Below are 20,199 nucleotides of genomic sequence, written 5' to 3'. Positions count from 1 at the left end.
TTATGCCGTGTTGGACCCTCTGTTAGTAAAACTTTTATTCAAGAAATTAACATGCTGGGTGCCTGGGTGGCTCAGTCATTAGGCATAAACCTTCGGCTCAGGTCATGATCCCAGGGTCCAGAGATTGAGTCCCGCATTGGGCTCTCTCCTTGGTGGGAGGCCTACTTCTCCCTCTCCCACTCCCCCAGCTGGTGTTCCTGCCCTCGCTATCTCTCTGTCAAATAAATAAATAAAATCTTAAAAAAAAAGTAACATGTTGCCAATTGAGATAGGTTTGAGTTTTTCTTGCTTTATTTTCTTGGTATAACTGCATGTAATAACTACATAATTTCCATACAATTTTTCCTCTCATTTTTGTAAAAAAACAGTTGGGTATATCCTGCTTTTTGTGTTTTTCTGATGAGCAGATTAAATATTTTAAATAAGTTGCTCAAGAAAACATAAGAATTGATACCACTGAAATGAAGAAATGACTTTTTCACCAAAGTTGCTGGTGAATGAATTGACCACTTTTCTAAGTTACATACTTGGCTCACCTGTAAAATACCTGTATATGGAAAGATTGATTTTCATTCTTGCCTTTCTAGTTCTAGCACTACTTGGAAACAAGGTTGAGTTTGTCTCTCACTCTGTCCTCTTGCAATATATTTATTTCTGCATTGACAAGCCAGAGAGAAAACTAGTTTATACTTGGTTAGATGATGTATAAATTTATTTCAGTACAAATTATTTCACCACTGTTAGTAATTGACCTTTAAATGCTATTCAGGTTATCAAACCAGATATTTTCAGTGATGGTACATTTGAAATAGTTTAATGCCAACTGGTGTGAAAATAGCTCATTTGCATTAATTAATGTGGAAAGGTCTGGTACATGAAAATATTTTAATACAAAGAGTGGCATTGTCAATGAGGTTGGTACTTTAATCAGAGGTATATTATGGGGAAAGTTCCATGTCAAATAATTGAGGAACGTGGGTTATGGAGTATCATTGAGATGAAATTTGCATTATAGACATCTCATGAACTGAATTCTAAGATCAACTTGAAGGGGGTTTATTTATGATGAGCAGTTAATTTATATAACGGAATATATCAGAGAATGATTTATTCTGCTCACTCAAAGATCTCCTATTGTATAATAAAGTATATTCTCCTCGTGGTGGCTGTTGATAATATTTAGCCCAGTTAGATTATATTCTGGGCACAGCAGTCCTACCTGAAATTGAGAAATGATGCTCAGGTAATTTTTGGTGTGCTGTTTGCTTTTTAAACTCAAATCATCAGCCATCCATTTTCTTAAGTAAAATAAATGTATTAAATGGAAACATGTTTACCTAATACAGTCTCCCATTAGATTTCTACTTACATACTATGCTAAAAGTATCATATTTCAATTCAGGGTGACTGTACTCTTCAATTCAGAGTGAGTACATGATGAATGCTAAAATAGCCGAAATAATATCCTATTTTTTCAGATTGGAACACAACTAGACCCCATTAAGGCAAGGAAAAATATAAATATTACTTTACTATGTATCTTGTGTGGTGATGGCATCATTATGCCTACAGGTGAACAGACTGACTAAATTGGTTTTGTGGCAAATAGTCTTTCTTTTTTTCTATTAGCAAGTTTATTTTTATTTGTTTTTTTATATAGGTTTTGGCATAAATAGAGCTGAATTCGAGCAACACCTAAACTTTTATCTTCTTCACCAACATCTATATTTCATTTCACTGTCTTGAGTATTTTACTATGTCTATGACGTACCATAATGGTGATACAATTAAAGAATCCTGCATAATTCTTTTTTGTGGTATCACATTAAAATAGTCATGTGTTTGGAATCTGTAAGATTTAGATTCCAATCTTGGTTTTACTAACTATATATTCTGGATGAATAATATCTAAAAGTTGATGATGAACATTGGATGAGAATACAAATGAAAGTAAATTAAGATGCTGGTCAATAAATATTAATATACCTTTAATTTCCTCCCATATTTATTTTCCCTTTCAACCAATTCTTGTTCGGTATTCACAAAGCTTTCTCCATACAGAGTTTTATAAATGTTTCTGTAGCACTGCAGCTTGTAAGTTTATGAAGTGTATTTACTACATTAGAGTATCCTAATAGTCTAGTTCTTCACCGTGTAATATAATTTTTTTCCAGCACTAGAGTCACTACTTACTCATTTTATTTTTTTAAATTTTTTATTGTTATGTTAATCACCATACATTACATCATTAGTTTTTGATGTAGTGTTCCATGATTCATTGTTTGTGCATAAAACCCAGTGCTCCACGTAGAACGTGCCCTCTTTAATACCCATCACCAGGCTAACCCATTCCCCCACCCCCCTCCCCGCTACTTACTCATTTTAAAAGGTATTCCGTTATCCTAGAACAAGCATGGCATCATCATACCACTTACTTCCAAGAGAAACAAGTGCCCTTTTGCCTATATTGTCTTTTCTCTCACTGGCTTTCTTTCATAAATGCTGTTTACAGAGACTTGCTTCCTCACGTTTTAGTTTTCCTAACTGTTTGAGTCAGTGGCAAATCCATAATCCTATTTTAAATATTCTCCAGGCCATGAAAACACATGCTATTTATACCAATTCAGCAGTTAAACTGCAGTGCGGAAAAAGCTTTGGCACCCTGAGATATAAACCTCTGGTTTAATCGTAAATTACTAGAGTGCCCTGTTCTTTTTTCTTTTAAGTGTAACTCTCCTTGACATGAATCTCCATAGAGTGTTAGGTAATAACTGATATTCCAGGAAAAAAAATGTGAAAAACAGCTAAAGGAGAAGGGGATTTACATTTTTAATCTGATCTATTAGATCATCTTTCCAAAATGAAATCTGTCTTCACTGTGGTAACCACAATTAATTCATGCCTACTCCTGTCAATAAATCTTTGGATGATGGCTTAATAGGTCTTTGAGAAATGAATCTTTTGCAAAGCTGGAGCAGTGCTTCCTATCCCAGCTCCCTGAAAGAGAATGTGCAAAAAGATTTGGTCACAATAATCAGACAGACGTGAGCTCAAATTATCATTCTGTCTGGTACTTAAACTTTCAGTGCTTCCAGAGCCTGTTATGTGAATTATGAATGATAGTATCCATTTCCTAAGGTGCATTTAGATGTTAAATAATATATTTAAAGCACTCAGAATTCTGAGTCCGGTATATAGTATATGCTCAATTCGAAAACTGTTACTGTTAATAGTTACAATCTTGAAACCAAAAAGAATAATGGCATCTTGGAAAAGCCTCTAGATTTATAATCTGCAAATCCTAATTTAACCATGACCTGCAACAGAATGCTCTAAAGTAATGTAATGCTTCTTAACCTTGTCACCCTGACTGGATCAAGAGCTCCTTGGGGACAGGAATTACATTTATTATGGCTTTTGCATTTGGCAAGGTACTTAACTTATAAGCTTGCACATAATTAGTATTCAATAAGTGTTTACAAACTGACAGATAAAATATACTAATAAATAAAAATGATCAACTGATATTCTTTTGTATTATATCCTATTTTTAAATAATCTTTATTATCACAATCTTTTTTTAATTTTTAAGATTTCATTTATTTATTTGACAGAGAGATAGCAAGAGCAGGAACACAAGCAGGGGGAGTGGGAGAGGGAGAAGCAGGCTTCCTGCAGAGCAGGGAGCCTGATGTGAGGCTCGATCCCAGGACCCTGGGATCATGACCTGAGCCGAAGGCAGACGCTTAAGGACTGAGCCACCCAAGCGCCCCGCAATCTTTTTTTTTGTTTTTTAATAGTGTTTAGTGCAGGGCTTGTGTCAAAGAAGTTGCTGAACAGATATTTGATGAATGAATGGCAGTAGCTAGTTTTCATTTATAGAACATGAATGCAACCATTCCAGAACACTTCTGTATTTTTCTTGTGTCCAAGTTCTGGCAGCCCTTAAATATGCCTTCTTTTTTCTTTCCTCCAGTAATATATCATGCTATGTCTAAATTACCAGTACAGTTGATCTTCGTTATTTCTGGATTCCAGATTTCCAAATTCACTTGCTTTCTGAAATTTATTTGTAACCTCAAAATCAATCCTCGCTGTGCTTTCTTAGGCATTCCCAAACAGTGCAGAGCTGCAGAACATTTGAGTTGCCTGATCTTAGATACACACTTTCCCAGCCGAGATCAAACGAGATGACACTCTGCCTCCTTATTTCAGCTATCATACTGTAAATTAGAATCCTTTTCATGGTCTTTTTAATGCTCTGTTTTTCTCATGTCTGTGCTTTTTGCTGCTGGGTTTGCTGTTTAAAATGCCCCCCCAAGCAGAGTGCTGAAATGCTATCTAGTGTGCTGCTGGGCTCAAGAGGTTGTGATGTGCTCTACGGGGAAAGCACACGTGTCAGATAAACTTCATTCAGCCTTGAGTTATAATGCTGCTGGCCATGAGTTCAGTGTTAGGAAATCAACAATATTAAATATTAGATACAGTGTCTTTACAAAAAAATACACATGAAACAAGGTTATGTACTGATCAATACTTATGTATTGATGAAAATGTTGCAACCATGGGGCGCCTGGGAGACTCAGTTGGTTAAGCATCTGCCTTCAGCTTGGGTCATGATCCTGGGGTCCTGGGCCGTGTCGGGCTCCCAGCTCAGTGGGGAGCCTCCTTCTCCCTCTCCCTCTGCCTGCCCCTCCGCTTGTGCTCTCTGGTTCTGTCTCTCTGTCAAATAAATAAATAAAATCTTGAAAAAAAAAAGAAAAGAAAAGAAAACGTTGCAATCAGACACTCACAGGAACCTAACCCTGTATTTCTTCTAGGAGGCTATGGTTCGATATTGGCTAATTCAGTGTTTACGATGACTTATAGAATAAAGCTACAGCAAATAATGAGAACCAATTATTCTACTCTTAGTCACAAACCTTTAAGTAATCAGCCTCTTCTTGAGGTTCCCAAAGTAATGTAGAAATGATAGGAATGAGCTTGCTTTGCGGATCTTACGAAGCTTTCTGTACCACACAGTGCTTTTGGCATCATGAGATTTAATGATGGGACATCGCAAGGCCAGCTTCCAGGAGTAAGCTTTGATCAAGTTTTTACAGGGTATTTCTCAAGTTTGCCCCACTCCCACTACCTTTATCATAACCATTCACACTCTGTAACAGGCAGGGGAGCATCATTTGCAGAGATGCGATGAATACATGATTTCTGGCTGTGAAATGTCTTTCTCCCCAAGGATCTCATCAGATGTTCAGTTTGGCTCTCATTATTCAGCAGGCAATCATTACCGGAAAAGGACTGTTCCTAACCTTTGTGACTCCAATTTTATCCTCTCATCTTGAAATAAGACCTACCTAGCCAATGTAGAAGAGGAATCTAGGATAAAAGGAAGTGAAGAAATGATAATAATAATAATAGACATGCTATCCAAGGAGCGGGGGCAAAGAGGAGAGAGATTGAGGGAGAGAGAGAAAAATGCAGATCAGCATAGTGAATTTAGACCAGTGAACCTTAATACAGGTGTTCGGTAAAGCTAAATAAAATTCTCTTTGAAAAATCTCCCTTTTGAAATCTCTAACACTATAGAACAAACAAAAGGAAACCTCCACCTCTAACCCTTTTCAGGATCCCTCCTACTCCATACTGATTATATTCTCCTTTGGGCATAGAGTGCTTTTTTTAATGATGGGAAGTTGTAAAACAAGTATTTGAGATCTGGGAATAAGCACACACATGCGCGCACACACATGCACAGACACACACACACCAAAAATGAGCAGATTTAGAGGAAAGCTATAAGCTAGGAACAAAGGGCTAAGTTCTAATTATCTGCAGATGGCAAACTCCTGGCTTTGTAAGACACCTGTAGAGGAGGTGAAATCCTGCAACTTGTTAACTTCTACCTGCTCTGGGTTTGCACACAAGTCAAGATTAATTTCTTTATTGTGGTCTTCCACCTCAGTACATGAGCTGAGGGGAAAATGTTGTATTGGGCTAAGAACTATGAAGTGAAAAGTGGGTTTATATATCCCCCTCTCTGAAGTACCTCATTTGGAGGACATCATTTGGGTTCCTTTGGATTCATACATTAAGAAGAGCCAGGAACCTCTATAACAAGAATTCTAGGAAGAGAGCAGAATTCAGTTGTTATATCTGGTTTGTCTTGATTGTTTTGGGCTACTTTGGCTAAAACAATAATGCACAGGAACTCTTTCTCCCAAGATGCATGTGTGTCTAGAATCCAGCTACAGTGTGTTAGGTAATTAACAGACAGGGTGAATAGACAGACTCCTTTTGCCCATAACGTCATTGGCACATTTGTCTCCTTTGAAGATGAAGTGCTCACTTGGCAGTTTGCTTTGGCAACAGAACTTTCTGAGATGGGGAAAAAAATGTTTATAGAGGTAGTCACATTTCTTATCTTTTTGTCAGCTATAGTAGTAAAATCAAGGTTTAAAATTTGTAGTCAAATATGTAACTTTATGGAATACAGTCTGAATGCCAAAATAGACACCACGAAAAATTATTTTTGCTTCTACAACTCTATAGCAAAGGCAATCTTAGATTTAATAGTTATGTTAAAAGGAATAAGAGAATAAAGCTTCATTATAAAACACAATACTATAATAAATGTTGGAACAATTGCAATTTCCATGAAAAGAGACAACACTAATATTTCCTTACCAACTATGTGGCCAATCGTGTGTAATTAAAGCTATTATTGCAGCAAGAAGAAATAACAATTTGACTTCTAGGAAGTTTTAATTGACAGTATTATAATATTTGTGCAGTGTACATCCACTACAGGGATGAAAGCTTTCATAATTGTGTGCTGAAAAAAGAAAGTACCGATGTAAGTTTTCCCCTTGGATGTCCTGGGGAGGGGAAAGGAGAAACAGAAAAAGTTCAGGATATAAAAGAGGAATTTGTCTAATGTGACTGAAGCGTAGACTAGGTAAAGGGAAGTAGTGGATGGTAAACCTGGAAAGGCATGTAGAACCCAAAGTACCGATATCCTTGAACATCGATGAAGGAACTTGAACTTTATTTTAAAGACAATGAGGAATCATTTAGAATTTTGAATAAGACAGCAATATAATCATAATTATCCTAAGAATAGAGTGGATTGAATAAATGGATTGAACTGACGGTCAGAACAGTCATGAAGCTCCTGGAGTAAGGCTCAGAACTATAATATTTCACATTTTGATTTCTCTCTAAAATCAGTTCTTGGATTTCCTGGATTTGATCGAGAATATGTCTACACATTAACATGGAGCTTTATTCCAATCTAGGGTCCATAACTCTTTTTTTTTTTTATTTCAGATTTTTCATTATTCCTATACTGCTTCATATGTGATTTACAACATACACACTAGGTAAGTTCTTTGGTTTTCTGGTTTTCATGAGCAATTGTCCAACTAAATTGTTGGTGTAAATGTCAACTTGTTCATGTAAAAATATTTACCTTTTTTCAAGGGAAGTTTGGGAGTTAAATCCTCCAGAAGTAGAGGACTCCATCTTGCAGTATGCAGCCTGGGGTGTCCAAGGGCAGCAGCTGGTAAGCACAGGCATTGGTCCTCACCAAGTGCTGTCAGTCACGTTCTTGTGGAAAATGTTTACAGAAGTCACTTCCTTGTCACATTAGCCCATTACACTTGATGTTTTCTATTTACCTTTACATCTTCTATCTAGTATTCCAATTTAAGAATATATCAAATAATACCACTATCATTTTATCAATTAAAGAAGAAAAAAGAGCTTGTAGAATAATGTGTGATCAAATTGCTAGCTCATAATGAAACCTAGAAGAGATCCAAGAATACCGAGGTCTAGTTCTGTGGAATTTCCATTCCATACTGTTGTCAAGTTTACTTCTTCTTAAAGCATTGTTCAGGGTGGAAATTTAAGACAGTGGTTTACACTTGACAGTGGTCTCTTAGGGGAAGATTTCTTGTCATATTAGATTTTCAAATTATCAGAATTACTGATGTATTAAAGCGGTTTGACCAACACCATATTCTTGTCCATGTCTCATGGTGAAAGTATAAAGACTTTAAGAGGATATTGCTCAAGAAGTGGTATTTCTTGTTTATATAGCACGTGAAAGCTCAAATACAGTATGCGCTGTTAAATTGATTTCTAAATTGCTTGAGTGTTTATACTCCTGCCAGTGACGGTGTGAGAGTTCCCTGTGTATACCATATTTTTATCGATACCAAGTTTTTCCAGACTACCATATTATTTCTTAGTAATGCATTATTGCTTCTTCCATTCCAATTTTTTTATTTTGTTTTATTAAAATGTTCTTGCAATGGATTATAGATTATAAATAGCATTTGCCTTTATCTTTTGCATATTTAAAGAAATTTTATGACAGTGTACTTAGTTTAACTATATAGGACTATCTCTGGGTCCATTCTGTTACAATATCCCTAAAAAGTGGAAGCAGAAGCTGCATAGGTTATGCTCGATATAGACACACCAGGTTTGATTCAGAGAAGGCATGAATCAGTGTCTTCATGGACAGTGGTGAGTGGGCAGCAAGAAATGGGCAGGGGCTCTAGTCCTGCCTGTTTTAGTCTGATGCTGTCAACAAGAGAGCTAGTGTGTTAGGCCAAAGGCAAATTCCAAACACCCTAACTTCCAGAAACCAGAAACCCTAGACAACTTCATGTTTGTGTCATTGGAGAGTCCTTAGGAAACTCTTTGAAACTTTCATTTGTTTTAAATAACTCTCATTCTTCAAGCCTTAAAGGAACATACACCTATGCCAAAATAATAATTTGACACCCTCAAGGAAGTAGTATTAATTGCATGCATTTTCTTTAATGATTCCTACATGTTATTGATTACTTATTCTTTAATATAGTTGATAAAAAAAGACTGAAAATTTATAAAAATCATAAATTCTCTCATGGGAGTCATTTTTCAGGTGCTTAAATCCTGGGTCCATTTCTTACTAGCCGTTGACCTTGAGAATATTACTCTCTGTCTGCCTTCCTCTCCTTATCTCTAAGATTGTGGCAGTAACAGTAGTTCACCAACAATGCTACTCTCACGTTTAATGTATAAGTATAAAGCACTTGGGATAAAATCTGGCATACAGCATTTTAGAGGTATTAATTTTTATTATTTTTTAAATAGATTTTAAAAAATACCTTTGTCACTTGAAATTGAGCTTGTCTTGGAGTTTTAGTTTCACTAGTTGTTTGGGGAATGAAGCCTAAGTTCTTTGTAATGGCGTATCCCAAAATCCTTCGGGGAAGTTTTGGGATAAAGTCTGTATTTGTCAAGGTTATCTTTGGTGTACATGTAAGCATAAATTCAGTATAAATTAAAGGACGCATCTCCACAAATGCTAATGGTCCATTTCACGTGAGTATGACAGGCTTTGTCAATATTTGAAGTCATCAGCAAACTCAGCAATATGATTTTATTAGAGATGAGTCATTACAATACTTTAATTAGTTTTGCATTAAATTAATTAAAGAGTCCTGTAGTGTTTATAAACTAAAGACAATTCATTTCTCATCCTTAATTCTCAGTTTCTAATTTTATTTGCTATAAAAGAAATCCCTGGCTGTACAGGAGAGAGGTAAGAAATTCACATAATTTATAGATAAGAGGGTCTGAATTAGAACTCACAGGGAGAATTTTGCAGTAACAGTAGACACGGGAATAGTCAATTTGAATGTGGCAAACTTTGTGGGAAAAAAGAAACAAGACTGATACAGTATGATATGCATTATTTAGAGCAAGCGGTGAGTAGACCACTTTATTTGTAGGAAATGTTTTATAAAAAGAAATGGTAGGTCCTAAAATAGGAAAAAATATCTTAATCATTTGACTGGAAAGGCTTCTGGTTTAAGAGGTTATGTCCTTTTTCTTTTCAAAAATAACTTTGTCTTATAAAAGTTAAAATCATTGAAGGACATTTTCAAAATTTGCATAAGTATATGAATTCACAGAAATTCATATGTAAAAAATAAAATATACTATGTATAATTCTACCACAAGAATTTAAAGACTTTGAAAATCAGATGAACAGGTTTGAGCTTGAGCAGGGAAAAACATTTCACTGATTAGAACTTAAAATCTAGGGGTGCCTGGGTGGCTCGGTCAGTTGAGCGTCTGCCTCCGGCTGGAGTCGTGGTCTCGGGGACTTGGGATTGAGTCCCGCGTTAGGCTCCCTGCTCCGCGGGGAGCCTGCTCCTCCTCACTCGCCGTCTGTGCTCTCCCTCTCTCTCTCAAGATACATGGAATCTTTAAAAAAAAAAAAAAGAGAGAGAACTTGAAATCTAGAATTCAAAAAGCCTCAGCTCAAGCCCAGACTCCTTTTGCATTTTGTGACATAAGGAAGATTGCCAGTTCTAAGGTTGAGCTTACTTATTATATTAAAAATGACAGAAAATCACAACCAATAGTGTGTACATACACACACACACACACACACACACACACACACACACACACACACATATGTATATGGACGTATGGATTCTCTCTAAAGGGAAAGAGGGTAAGAAAGATTTTATTTTATTTATTCATTTGCTTTTTTTAAAGATGTTATTTATTTATTTGAGAGAAAAAGAACACGAGCCAGGTGAGGAGGAGGAGAGGGAGAGAGAGAAGCAGACCCCCCTCCCCGACACCAAGCACCGAGCTGGATGCGGGGCTTGATGCCAGGACCCCGGGATCATGACCCAAGCTGAAGGCAGACGCTTAACAGACTGAGCCACATGAGGTTATGGGGCAGTCTGGTAGGCTGGAAACTCAGATAAGAGTTAATTTTATAATCTTGAGCTACAGTCCTGGCGCAGAAATCCTTGAGGAAACCTGTTTTTGCTGGCAAAGCCTTCCACTGATTGGATAAGGACCCCTCACCTTATTCTTTTCTAAAAATCAGCTAATTGTAAATGTTAATCACATCTACAAACTGCTTTCATAAAACATGTTTGACCAAGCAGTCGGACGCCATAACGCAGCCAAGTTTGCACCTAAGATTAGCCATCACGACATAGTAACTGCTTAATGAATGGTACCTATCAATTTGACTCGCACTTGTCCTTTCCTAAGGTAACACACTGTAATTCAGTTGTATCATCTTTCACCTAAATATCCCTTCTTCACTCGCTTGCCACCCAGCATCTGCAGAGGTGTGTGTTAAAAATGCAGATTCTGAACAGCTCCCATAGGTTATATAATGCCATTGATGTGACACAAGAGATGGAGCTAAGGTGACACGTTATCTGGCTCCTGCCACTCCACTGCAGAGCTGAAGCACAGATTGTTCTTGACGTGGACCAAACTCTTTGCAATTTCCAGAGGGTAATATATTGCTCCTTCATGGCCCTGCGTCATTCCCCTTTGTGTACCAGGTCATTGTTTTCTTTCCATCCAAAGTCTTTGTCCAAAGACTAAAATACAAAATGCTAAAATACTCCTCTTTGATAATTTTTCTCCAATATTTCTACAAGCTAAGTGAATTACTTACTTCTCAGGATTTGAACATTCTTCTATTTTATCTCAAATTATTTAATATTTTATTTATTTACATTGCTGTCTTCTACAGCTGACCTATGGTCATTTCCAGAGCAGATGGAATACAGAGTATGCTAAACATATGCCTTCTTCCCTCTCTCTCTCTCTCTCTCTCTCTCTCTCTCTCTCTCTCTCTGTCTCTCTGTCTGTCTTTCCCTCCTCTTCCTCCTTCTTTTTTGTAAAACTCAATTTTAGCACAAGGCAAAATGTAAGTTTAATAAATATCTGGTTGCATTGAGCAATTAAGGAAAGGCTGACGGCTGTTTGCATGCATGATCAGGTACCACAGAGGGTTTTGAGGATGGCATGATGTGAAGAAAAGTCCTGCATGAAAGGACAGGTCTGGTGTTAGAGTTCATGTTAGACTGTAAGCAATTGAGTTTCCAGGCAAAGAGCTAGGTTTAGAGGCTATTATTATGATCTGGAACTGAATTATAAATAATAAGTTTAAGAGATAAATACATCAACTGTTAAACTCAGATGTAAAATTTGATCACAGTCCAGCAACAAAAATTGTCTTATACTCATTAAAATACATTAAATTTTACAAATGTTATATTAATGTATTTTTACACTTAGTATACAAGTATATTTCTAAATTTCATTGTAGACTATTAATTTTTTAAACCACTTTATTGAGAACAAATAAAGATTGATACATACAAATGGCTGTACTTTGCACTGGGTACATACAAAAGAGTGTATATATTTTGGTGTAAGACTTGATGAGATGGAGATAAGTATATACCTGTGAAACCATCATCACATTCAAGCCATACATATATCCATGACGTCCAAAAGTTTCCCACGACCCTATTTATTTTTGTGTGTGATGAAAACACTTAACATGACAAAGACTTCTTCTTTGATATTGCTCATAAAATCACCAGACCCATCCTTCCGATGGCATAAAGCTTTAAAAATATCCAGTGTTTTACTTGTCACAATCTAGGCATTTGAAGAAATCACTTTTTCTACATTTTATTACCTATATCATTGAAAAATGTAATATTTTAGGTAATTCTCCAAATACAAATACAAACTATCAAACCTTCCTGTCACCTGCATTTTCACTATTCCTAGAGATTTAATTTAAAATTACATTAAAATCTTAAGAGATCATTGATGGTTCTGTGCCTCTAGGAAATTTTCAATTTCCTTGATGTGTTTACATCCTCATTAGTGGAAATTTTGAACAATTCCATTGGCTTTTCCTGTAGGTCCTTAGTCCTTATTGGTTTAAAGGAGGTGTCATTGAAATCTCATGTTTCCTACTAAAAATCAAAGTGTTCTTATTTCACATTCTACTCAGTACTCATTTTTTTCAGTATAAAAGTAATTATTTTAATTATCATTAAGCTATGTTTAGGAAATATATAACAAACATACAAATATAAGATATACACATGCATACACTCATACACACCACGTACACATACACACAAACACATAAATACACACACACACACACACACACACACACACACACTCTGCTGCTGATGTCATGTACATTTTAGGATAGAAGTCTTGGGCCTAGAGTCCTAGCATACTCAAGGTGTTGTAGAAATAAAGAAAAAAGGACCAGTAAGAGTCAAGTTCTACTTCAAGTCAGGTCTTCACTGTAGTGTGCATGAAGCTCATTTCTATACATTAATTGGTGCAGGAAAACTTCTAGGCAATGAAACCAAAAAATTTATACCATTAACATCTTCAAGTATTTATTGCAATGACTGTTTCCCATTTAAATGAATTTTGAGCATCTTTTTTTACCTCGTTCATCTTCATTAGTGGAGATAATTGAAAACAAATTACCTTTTTCATGTTCTCTGTAACAAAATTTAATGTTCCTGTTTTTTGTTCCAGAAACTAAAAACAGTCCCTCTTAGCACATTTAGTAGTAGGCACACCTAAGGTCGAATGGGTCTCACTTCAAATTTGACATGAGGAAAGTTAATATCAAGAAGCTGATATAATTTCTTTACTCAATATTAGACTGGAAATAACCTAGTGAACTGTAATAGGATAACTGTTTGGATTTAACAAAAACAACAGTAAAACACCCTTAAATAGTCCCGAACATTTTTGACTGATAGATTTGTAATGTATTCAGGTATATATTTACATTAATATATTGTATACATAAATGTGACTGGAAATACATTCTCATACAAATAAAATAATTTAACAGTGTAGGTATATGTATAGAAAAGGAAAAAATATACATATACAATTAAAATATATACTATAAAAGAAAATTAATTTTCATTGCTGTGAAAATTACCTACATATCAGTTATGCACTCCTATAGACCTCACCTCTAGTGTCTGATAATTATTTAAATAGCATATTTATGATTTTCCTATCTAAATTCAGAGATCTATAGAAAATGCAGTTCTGGGGCACCTCGGTGGCTCAGTTGGTTAAGCGTCTAACTCTTGATTTCAGCTCAGGTCTTGATCTCAGGGTCATGAGAAAAAGAAAAAGAAAAAAATACAGATCTGTATTTTCTTAAAGAAAATACAGTTCTGATCCTCTATAAGCACACATTTCCTCTAGTTAAGCGTTGAATATTTCAATATAAGGAGAAACTGAGAAAATGGCATACTATTAGATGTATCCACATTGCTTTTAAACTGTTTGCACTGGCCTTATTAGAAGTCACTTGATAAATATATGTTGACTTGGCCTTGGCCTTAGACTGTGAACCCTCTCAAGGTAGGTGTTCAAATTCTGTAATCCTCATAGCATGTATAACTGTATACTGAGCTATGGAGATAGCAGGCATGGATTTTCCATGCCTGAAAATAATAAAAGGGAAGCTGCTGAGGGAAGATGTTGCACCCTTTGTCAGCATGTGAAAATAGAAGTTATTTAAATGCTGACAGTTTCTAGTTCAGGGCAGCTCTAGAAATTTAGAGAGTAAGGAGAAATATTGCCAGGCTTATATGGAAAAAAGAAAAAAAGAAAAGAAAATCATATATCTACTAAATGCTATTTGAGATAACCTTTGCCTATGTTATGTTTTTAATGTTTTATTCCACATTCAGAAGAACGAAATGGAAATCAATACTTTATCATAAAAAGTACCAGTATTGGGGCACCTGGGTGGCTCAGTTGGTTAAGTGACTGCCTTTGGCTCAGGTCATGATCCTGGGGTCCCGGGATAGAGTCCCGCAGTGCACTGGGCTCCCTGCTCAGCAGGGAGTCTGCTTTTCCCTTTGACCCTCCCCCCTTTCATGCTCTCTGTCTCTCTCATTCTCTCTCACAAATAAATAAATAAAATCTTTAAAAAAAAAAGTACCGGTATTAATATTGGGACATCTGAAATTTACTTATTTCTTTTGGGGAAGAGGGGTTGCCTTTATCCCTATTTAAAGTGTTTCCCTTGGTTTATCCAGCATGAGTTATAAAATGTTATAGAGGTTCTGACTATGTGTTATGAATATACGAGTCACTAGGGGTATAAAAGGCAGTCTCTGTATTCCAGGAATTTACAGAAAATAGAGCTAAAGGTGGGGATACCCACCTCTTGAAATACCTGAAACAGGAGGGTCCTAACACAGACTTCATCTTGCAAAGGCAGGGGTTGGGGGGGCACTCTCCGACATGATGGGGCAATTTCCTGGAGGAAATTATCTGAAAACTAAGTTTTGAAGTTATGCTTGACCCCTGAACAACAACACAGAGGTTAGGGGTGCCCAACCCCACACACAGTCAAAAATCCACTTGTAACTTTTGACTTCCCCCAAACTTAACACTGATAGCCTCCTGTTGACCAGAAACCTCATCAATTAACACATATATTGTATGTTATATGCATTATGTACTATATTCTTACAATAAAGTAAGCTAAAGAAAACAAAATGTTGCTGAGAAAATTATAAGGAAGAGAAAATACATTTATAGTACTGTACTGTATTTGTTGAAAAAAATCCACATATAAGTTGGTCCACGTAATTCAGACCCATGTCACTCAAGGGTCAACTGTATATAGCAGGATCTTTATTTGAAGCATTCCTCTAGACTATAAGGAAGTTCTCTATATGAAAAGAAATAGAATAGATGCATATGACATCCCATGCTTTAATTCATTTATTTATATTTTTAATAACAAAAAACTATGACTTGATATTGCTGACAAATGTGAAAACATAAAAATGAATCAAATAGCCAGAAATATAAAATGTCAGCAGATTTGTACCAGAAAGAACCATTGTTTGTTTCCTAGTTCTAATAAGAATTCACTAGATTTTCCTTAACTTATCCTTAAACAGTTTTGAGTTATTTAGCAATAATGAGGTAAATGCAACAACCATATCTTTTTTTTCCCTGTCTGTTTTCCCACAGAAATAGCAATTTTGCTGGCAGTTCTTTTCTCAAGCTGCTCCTAACATTAAATTAAATAATAAATTGTGTAGTAAGAGCTGTGGAGGCTCCATAGCTGCAGATTTTTTAACTATAAATCTAGGTCACGCACAATCCAATGTACTAAACACTTTGGACAGTTATGCTAAGAAACCATTTGAATGGAATAACAATGTAGATGATAATCACTGAAATTTCCTAGTTTCTGTTTCATTGCAACTAAGGTTTGGCGTATCTCTTATTATTACTCTGAACGTACAGGGTTCTCCTACAGTGATGTCAAGTCATATTCCATCAGTGGTCTAAATAGAAACTTTAAAAGTAAAATTATAATAGTGTTATTGTAAGATGTGAGCTACCCTACACAACCCCTGAGGTAAAGAGATCCCAATTATGGAAAGTTTAGTAGTCTAGTGATTTACCTTGTTTTATTAAATGACATGAAGAAAACTCTCTGAGGGGAACTGATGTCTGCATTAATGGCAAAATTCTGCTTGTCAGAAATAACTTCAGACATCCATTAAATGGTGCATAGAGAAGCTCTCCCCTTGTTCTCCTCCTTAAAAACAACAAAGGAAATGAAAATGTGAAAAGAAACTCTATCTTTTATGATACTATTAATCAACCACAGCCTAAACTATAATCTCTAAGGATCATAAAGTAATAATTCCCCAGAGACAGAAAAAGATTGAAAACGAATATATACTTAACCACATTTTTGGAAACATAGAGAAATAGACAAATTGACACTTCTAGCTGGTAATTTTGACACCTGTCTTATGGTAAAATATAGAACAAGTAGATAGAACATCAAAAAGGATATAAAATATTGGATCAACACACTCAACCAACATGATGTCTTTGACGTTTACAGAACACTATACTCAGCAATTACAGAATACACGGCATATACAAGTGCACATGCTGGGCCATGAAACAAATCTCAGTAAGTAGAACAGAATGGGAATCACACAGAGCATGTTTTTGGACCACAAAAAAATTAAATTGGAAATAAACAAACAAAGATCTCACACACACACACACACACACACACACACACACACACACACACATTTTTATTGAACTAAGAATATATCCAGAAGAAATATTGTATTATATATCTAGCAATTCCAAATGTAAAATCCATCCTGAAGATATATTACATATGTGCCTAAGGGCATATAAAAAGAAAATTCATTGGGACATTATTTATAATTTAAAAAGCAAAATAAAAGACTAGAAACAATTTAAGTCCTCATTATTAGACTAGTAAAATGAATTAGGGTGCATAAAATATAAAATATTAAGAAGTCATTAAAACTGAAAAAGTGCTCAACATCGCTTGGCATCAGGGAAATCCAAATCAAAACCTCAATGAGATACCACCTCACACCCATCAGAATGGCTAAAATTAACAAGTCAGGGAACGACAGATGTTGGCGGGGATGTGGAGAAAGGGGAACCCTCCTACACTGTTGGTGGGAATGCAAGCTGGTGCAACCCCTCTGGAAAACAGTATGGAGGTTCCTCAAACAGTTGAAATTAGAGCTACCGTTCGATCCAGCAATTGCACTACTGGGTATTTACCACAAAGATACAAATGTAGGGACCCGAAGGGGTACGTGTACCCCAATGTTTATAGCAGCAATGTCCACCATAGCCAAACTGTGGAAAGAGCCAAGATGCCCATCGACAGATGAATGGATAAAGAAGATGTGGTATATATACACAATGGAATATTATGCAGCCATCAAAAGGAATGAGATCTTGCCATTTGCAACGACGTGGATGGAACTGGAGGGTGTTATGCTGAGTGAAATAAGTCAATCAGAGAAAGACATGTATCACATGACCTCACTGATATGAGGAATTCTTAATCTCAGGAAAGAAACTGAGTGTTACTGGAGTGGTTGGGGGTGGGAGGGATGGGGTGGCTGGGTGATAGACATTGGGGAGGGTATGTGCTACGGTGAGCGCTGTGAATTGTGCAAGACTGTTGAATCACAGATCTGTACTTCTGAAACAAATAACGCAACATATTTTAAGAAAAAAGGAAAAGAAGATAACAGGAGAGGAAGAAAAGGGGAGTATGTCAGAGGGGGAAACGAACCATGAGAGATGATGGACTCTGAAAAACAAACTGAGGGTTCTAGAGGGGAGGGGGGTGGGGGTATGGGTTAGCCTGGTGATGGGTATTGAGGAGGGCACGTTCTGCATGGAGCACTGGGTGTTATGAACAAACAATGAATCATGGAACACTGCACCAAAAACTAATGATGTAATATATGGTGATTAACATAACAATAAAAAATTAAAAAAATAAATAAAAAAATAAAAAAAAAAAAAAAAAAGAAGTCATTAAAACTACTATGACCCTTCTGCATGTGCAGATATGCAATGCCATCCAGCAATAAAAGCCCATATGACTAACCAGTATGCTCTCATTATTATAATAAACAAAACAACTATTTTATATCATACTTTTATATTTTATGTTATTTATATATATTATATTTATATAAAAAGTTAGGAGTGGTTGTCCCCTGGGACAAAAATGGCTTTTGAGAGTGACATTTTATATCATTTAATATTTTTTCAGAACATCTCTTATATTTTTTTATTTTTTAAAGATTTTTTTTTTTTATTTAAGAGAGAGAGAATGAGAGATAGAGAGCATGAGAGGGAAGAGGGTCACAGGGAGAAGCAGACTCCCTGCTGAGCAGGGAGCCTAATGTGGGACTCGATCCCGGGACTCCAGGATCATGACCTGAGCCGAAGGCAGTCGCTTAACCAACTGAGCCACCCAGGCACCCAGAACATCTCTTATATTTTAAATGAAATATATTTTAAAAATTATAAATGACAAAACAAAGTTTTAAAGACAAAAGTGATTACTTTTAACACACCATGTAGAAACTATGGCACCTCAGGGACTTTCAAAATAGAGAAAAAGATGACAAGTTACGTGTGTGTGTGTGTGTGTGTGTGTGTGTGTGTGTGTGTGTAAAGATAAAGTGAATAAGCCGGAATATATATCTTTTGTACTCTGCGGTACATATTAGCAATGATCATATAGAATGGCATGAGGTTTTATCTCTGCTACGAATATGAAACATAATTGGGAACAAAGTAGCAAGGGAATAGATTAAAGTAAAAATAATTACTGGTTTAGAATAGTTGGATAGTAGGTAATTTAGTCTTTAAAATATATTTGATATTATGTTGTTTCATTGTTAGAAGAGGAATTATAGTTTGAGAATGAACAAGGGACATAAAGAATTACATATTTAAAGTTGAATAAAAGAACCATGGCTTGGTCCTTTAGTTTTACTTGTTAGGAAAAAAAAAATGCTAAAGTTGGAGAGGAATGGTAAAAGATTTTGGTCAGTATCATGATTTTTTTCTAATGTGCTGTGATATGAACAGTAGAATGAAGAAAATTATATATAAAATCATGTTTTATATATATTATATATAAAATTTGATACTCAAGTCCTTATCTATTCAAAATTATCCCAGTAATTACATTGTATGTCCCAGAACTAAACTAGAACAAGGGGATGAACATAGCTAAGTGTGGCTGTTCATTAGAGAGTAAAAAAGCTTGTTCACTAATTTCTTTGACTTCTGTTTATGTTACCCCAATTCAGTGTCTTCCAAAAGAACCCTCTTAGAAAATTTACATCATTTTCTGTTTCTGTTTTTTGTTTTTTTTCTGAACCAATTTTTTTTTTCTCTAAAGAAGCCCTGTCTTGTCCCCGGAAAAATAATGACATATATCTAGTGGCATATCAGATCTTTAAGTGATGCTTTGAACTAGAGTTGTCCTCAAATGTAAACCACTATCACTTTTTTGAAATTCTGTCATTTGCCCAATACCAAGAGATTCAGTGTGAAAAGGAAAAAGAAATGTATTATACCAGGAATATGATAAATTTCATACTAGAAAATAACCTTCCATTTCCAGAGCATTCTCCAATTAAAAGAACTTTGACTAAAGTTGAATAAATGATTTCTCAACTCAGATATACAAGAGTGAGCTGTTAACAAAACAAGCCTCATGTGAATTCAGCTATAAACTCTAGACAAAACATTAAATGAAACAAAATAAAACTACCCAAGGATTCTGGAGACTGAACAAAACCATGCAAATTTGGGAAGGAGGTAAAAATTCGTAGTAAAGTGAACAGCACGGTGTGAGTCCTCCATTCTGTTTGTTTTCTTTAGGGTTTTATCTTAAAAGCAGCTGTATTTGAGGCAGAGGTGGATATGTGGGGAGCTGACTCTGAA

The 20,199-nt window shown here is 35.7% G+C and overlaps 1 protein-coding gene across 4 annotated transcripts in view; it reads left to right on the top strand.

Moving 5' to 3' along the window:
• The window catches only part of DPP10 (dipeptidyl peptidase like 10), a 1,417,029-nt gene that overhangs the window by 1,255,041 nt on the left and 141,789 nt on the right, over positions 1 to 20,199 (top strand). For all 4 annotated transcript variants that reach the window (XM_027590078.2, XM_027590077.2, XM_027590079.2 and 1 more), the window contains exons 6-7: positions 7,327 to 7,379; positions 7,480 to 7,561. In XM_027590078.2, the coding sequence (XP_027445879.1) occupies positions 7,327 to 7,379; positions 7,480 to 7,561 (135 nt within the window). The remainder of the gene's footprint in view (positions 1 to 7,326; positions 7,380 to 7,479; positions 7,562 to 20,199) is intronic.

Source organism: Zalophus californianus, chromosome 3 (genome assembly GCF_009762305.2).
Source record: "Zalophus californianus isolate mZalCal1 chromosome 3, mZalCal1.pri.v2, whole genome shotgun sequence".
Taxonomy (NCBI): domain Eukaryota; kingdom Metazoa; phylum Chordata; class Mammalia; order Carnivora; family Otariidae; genus Zalophus; species Zalophus californianus.
This window is presented reverse-complemented; position numbering and strand designations above follow the sequence as displayed.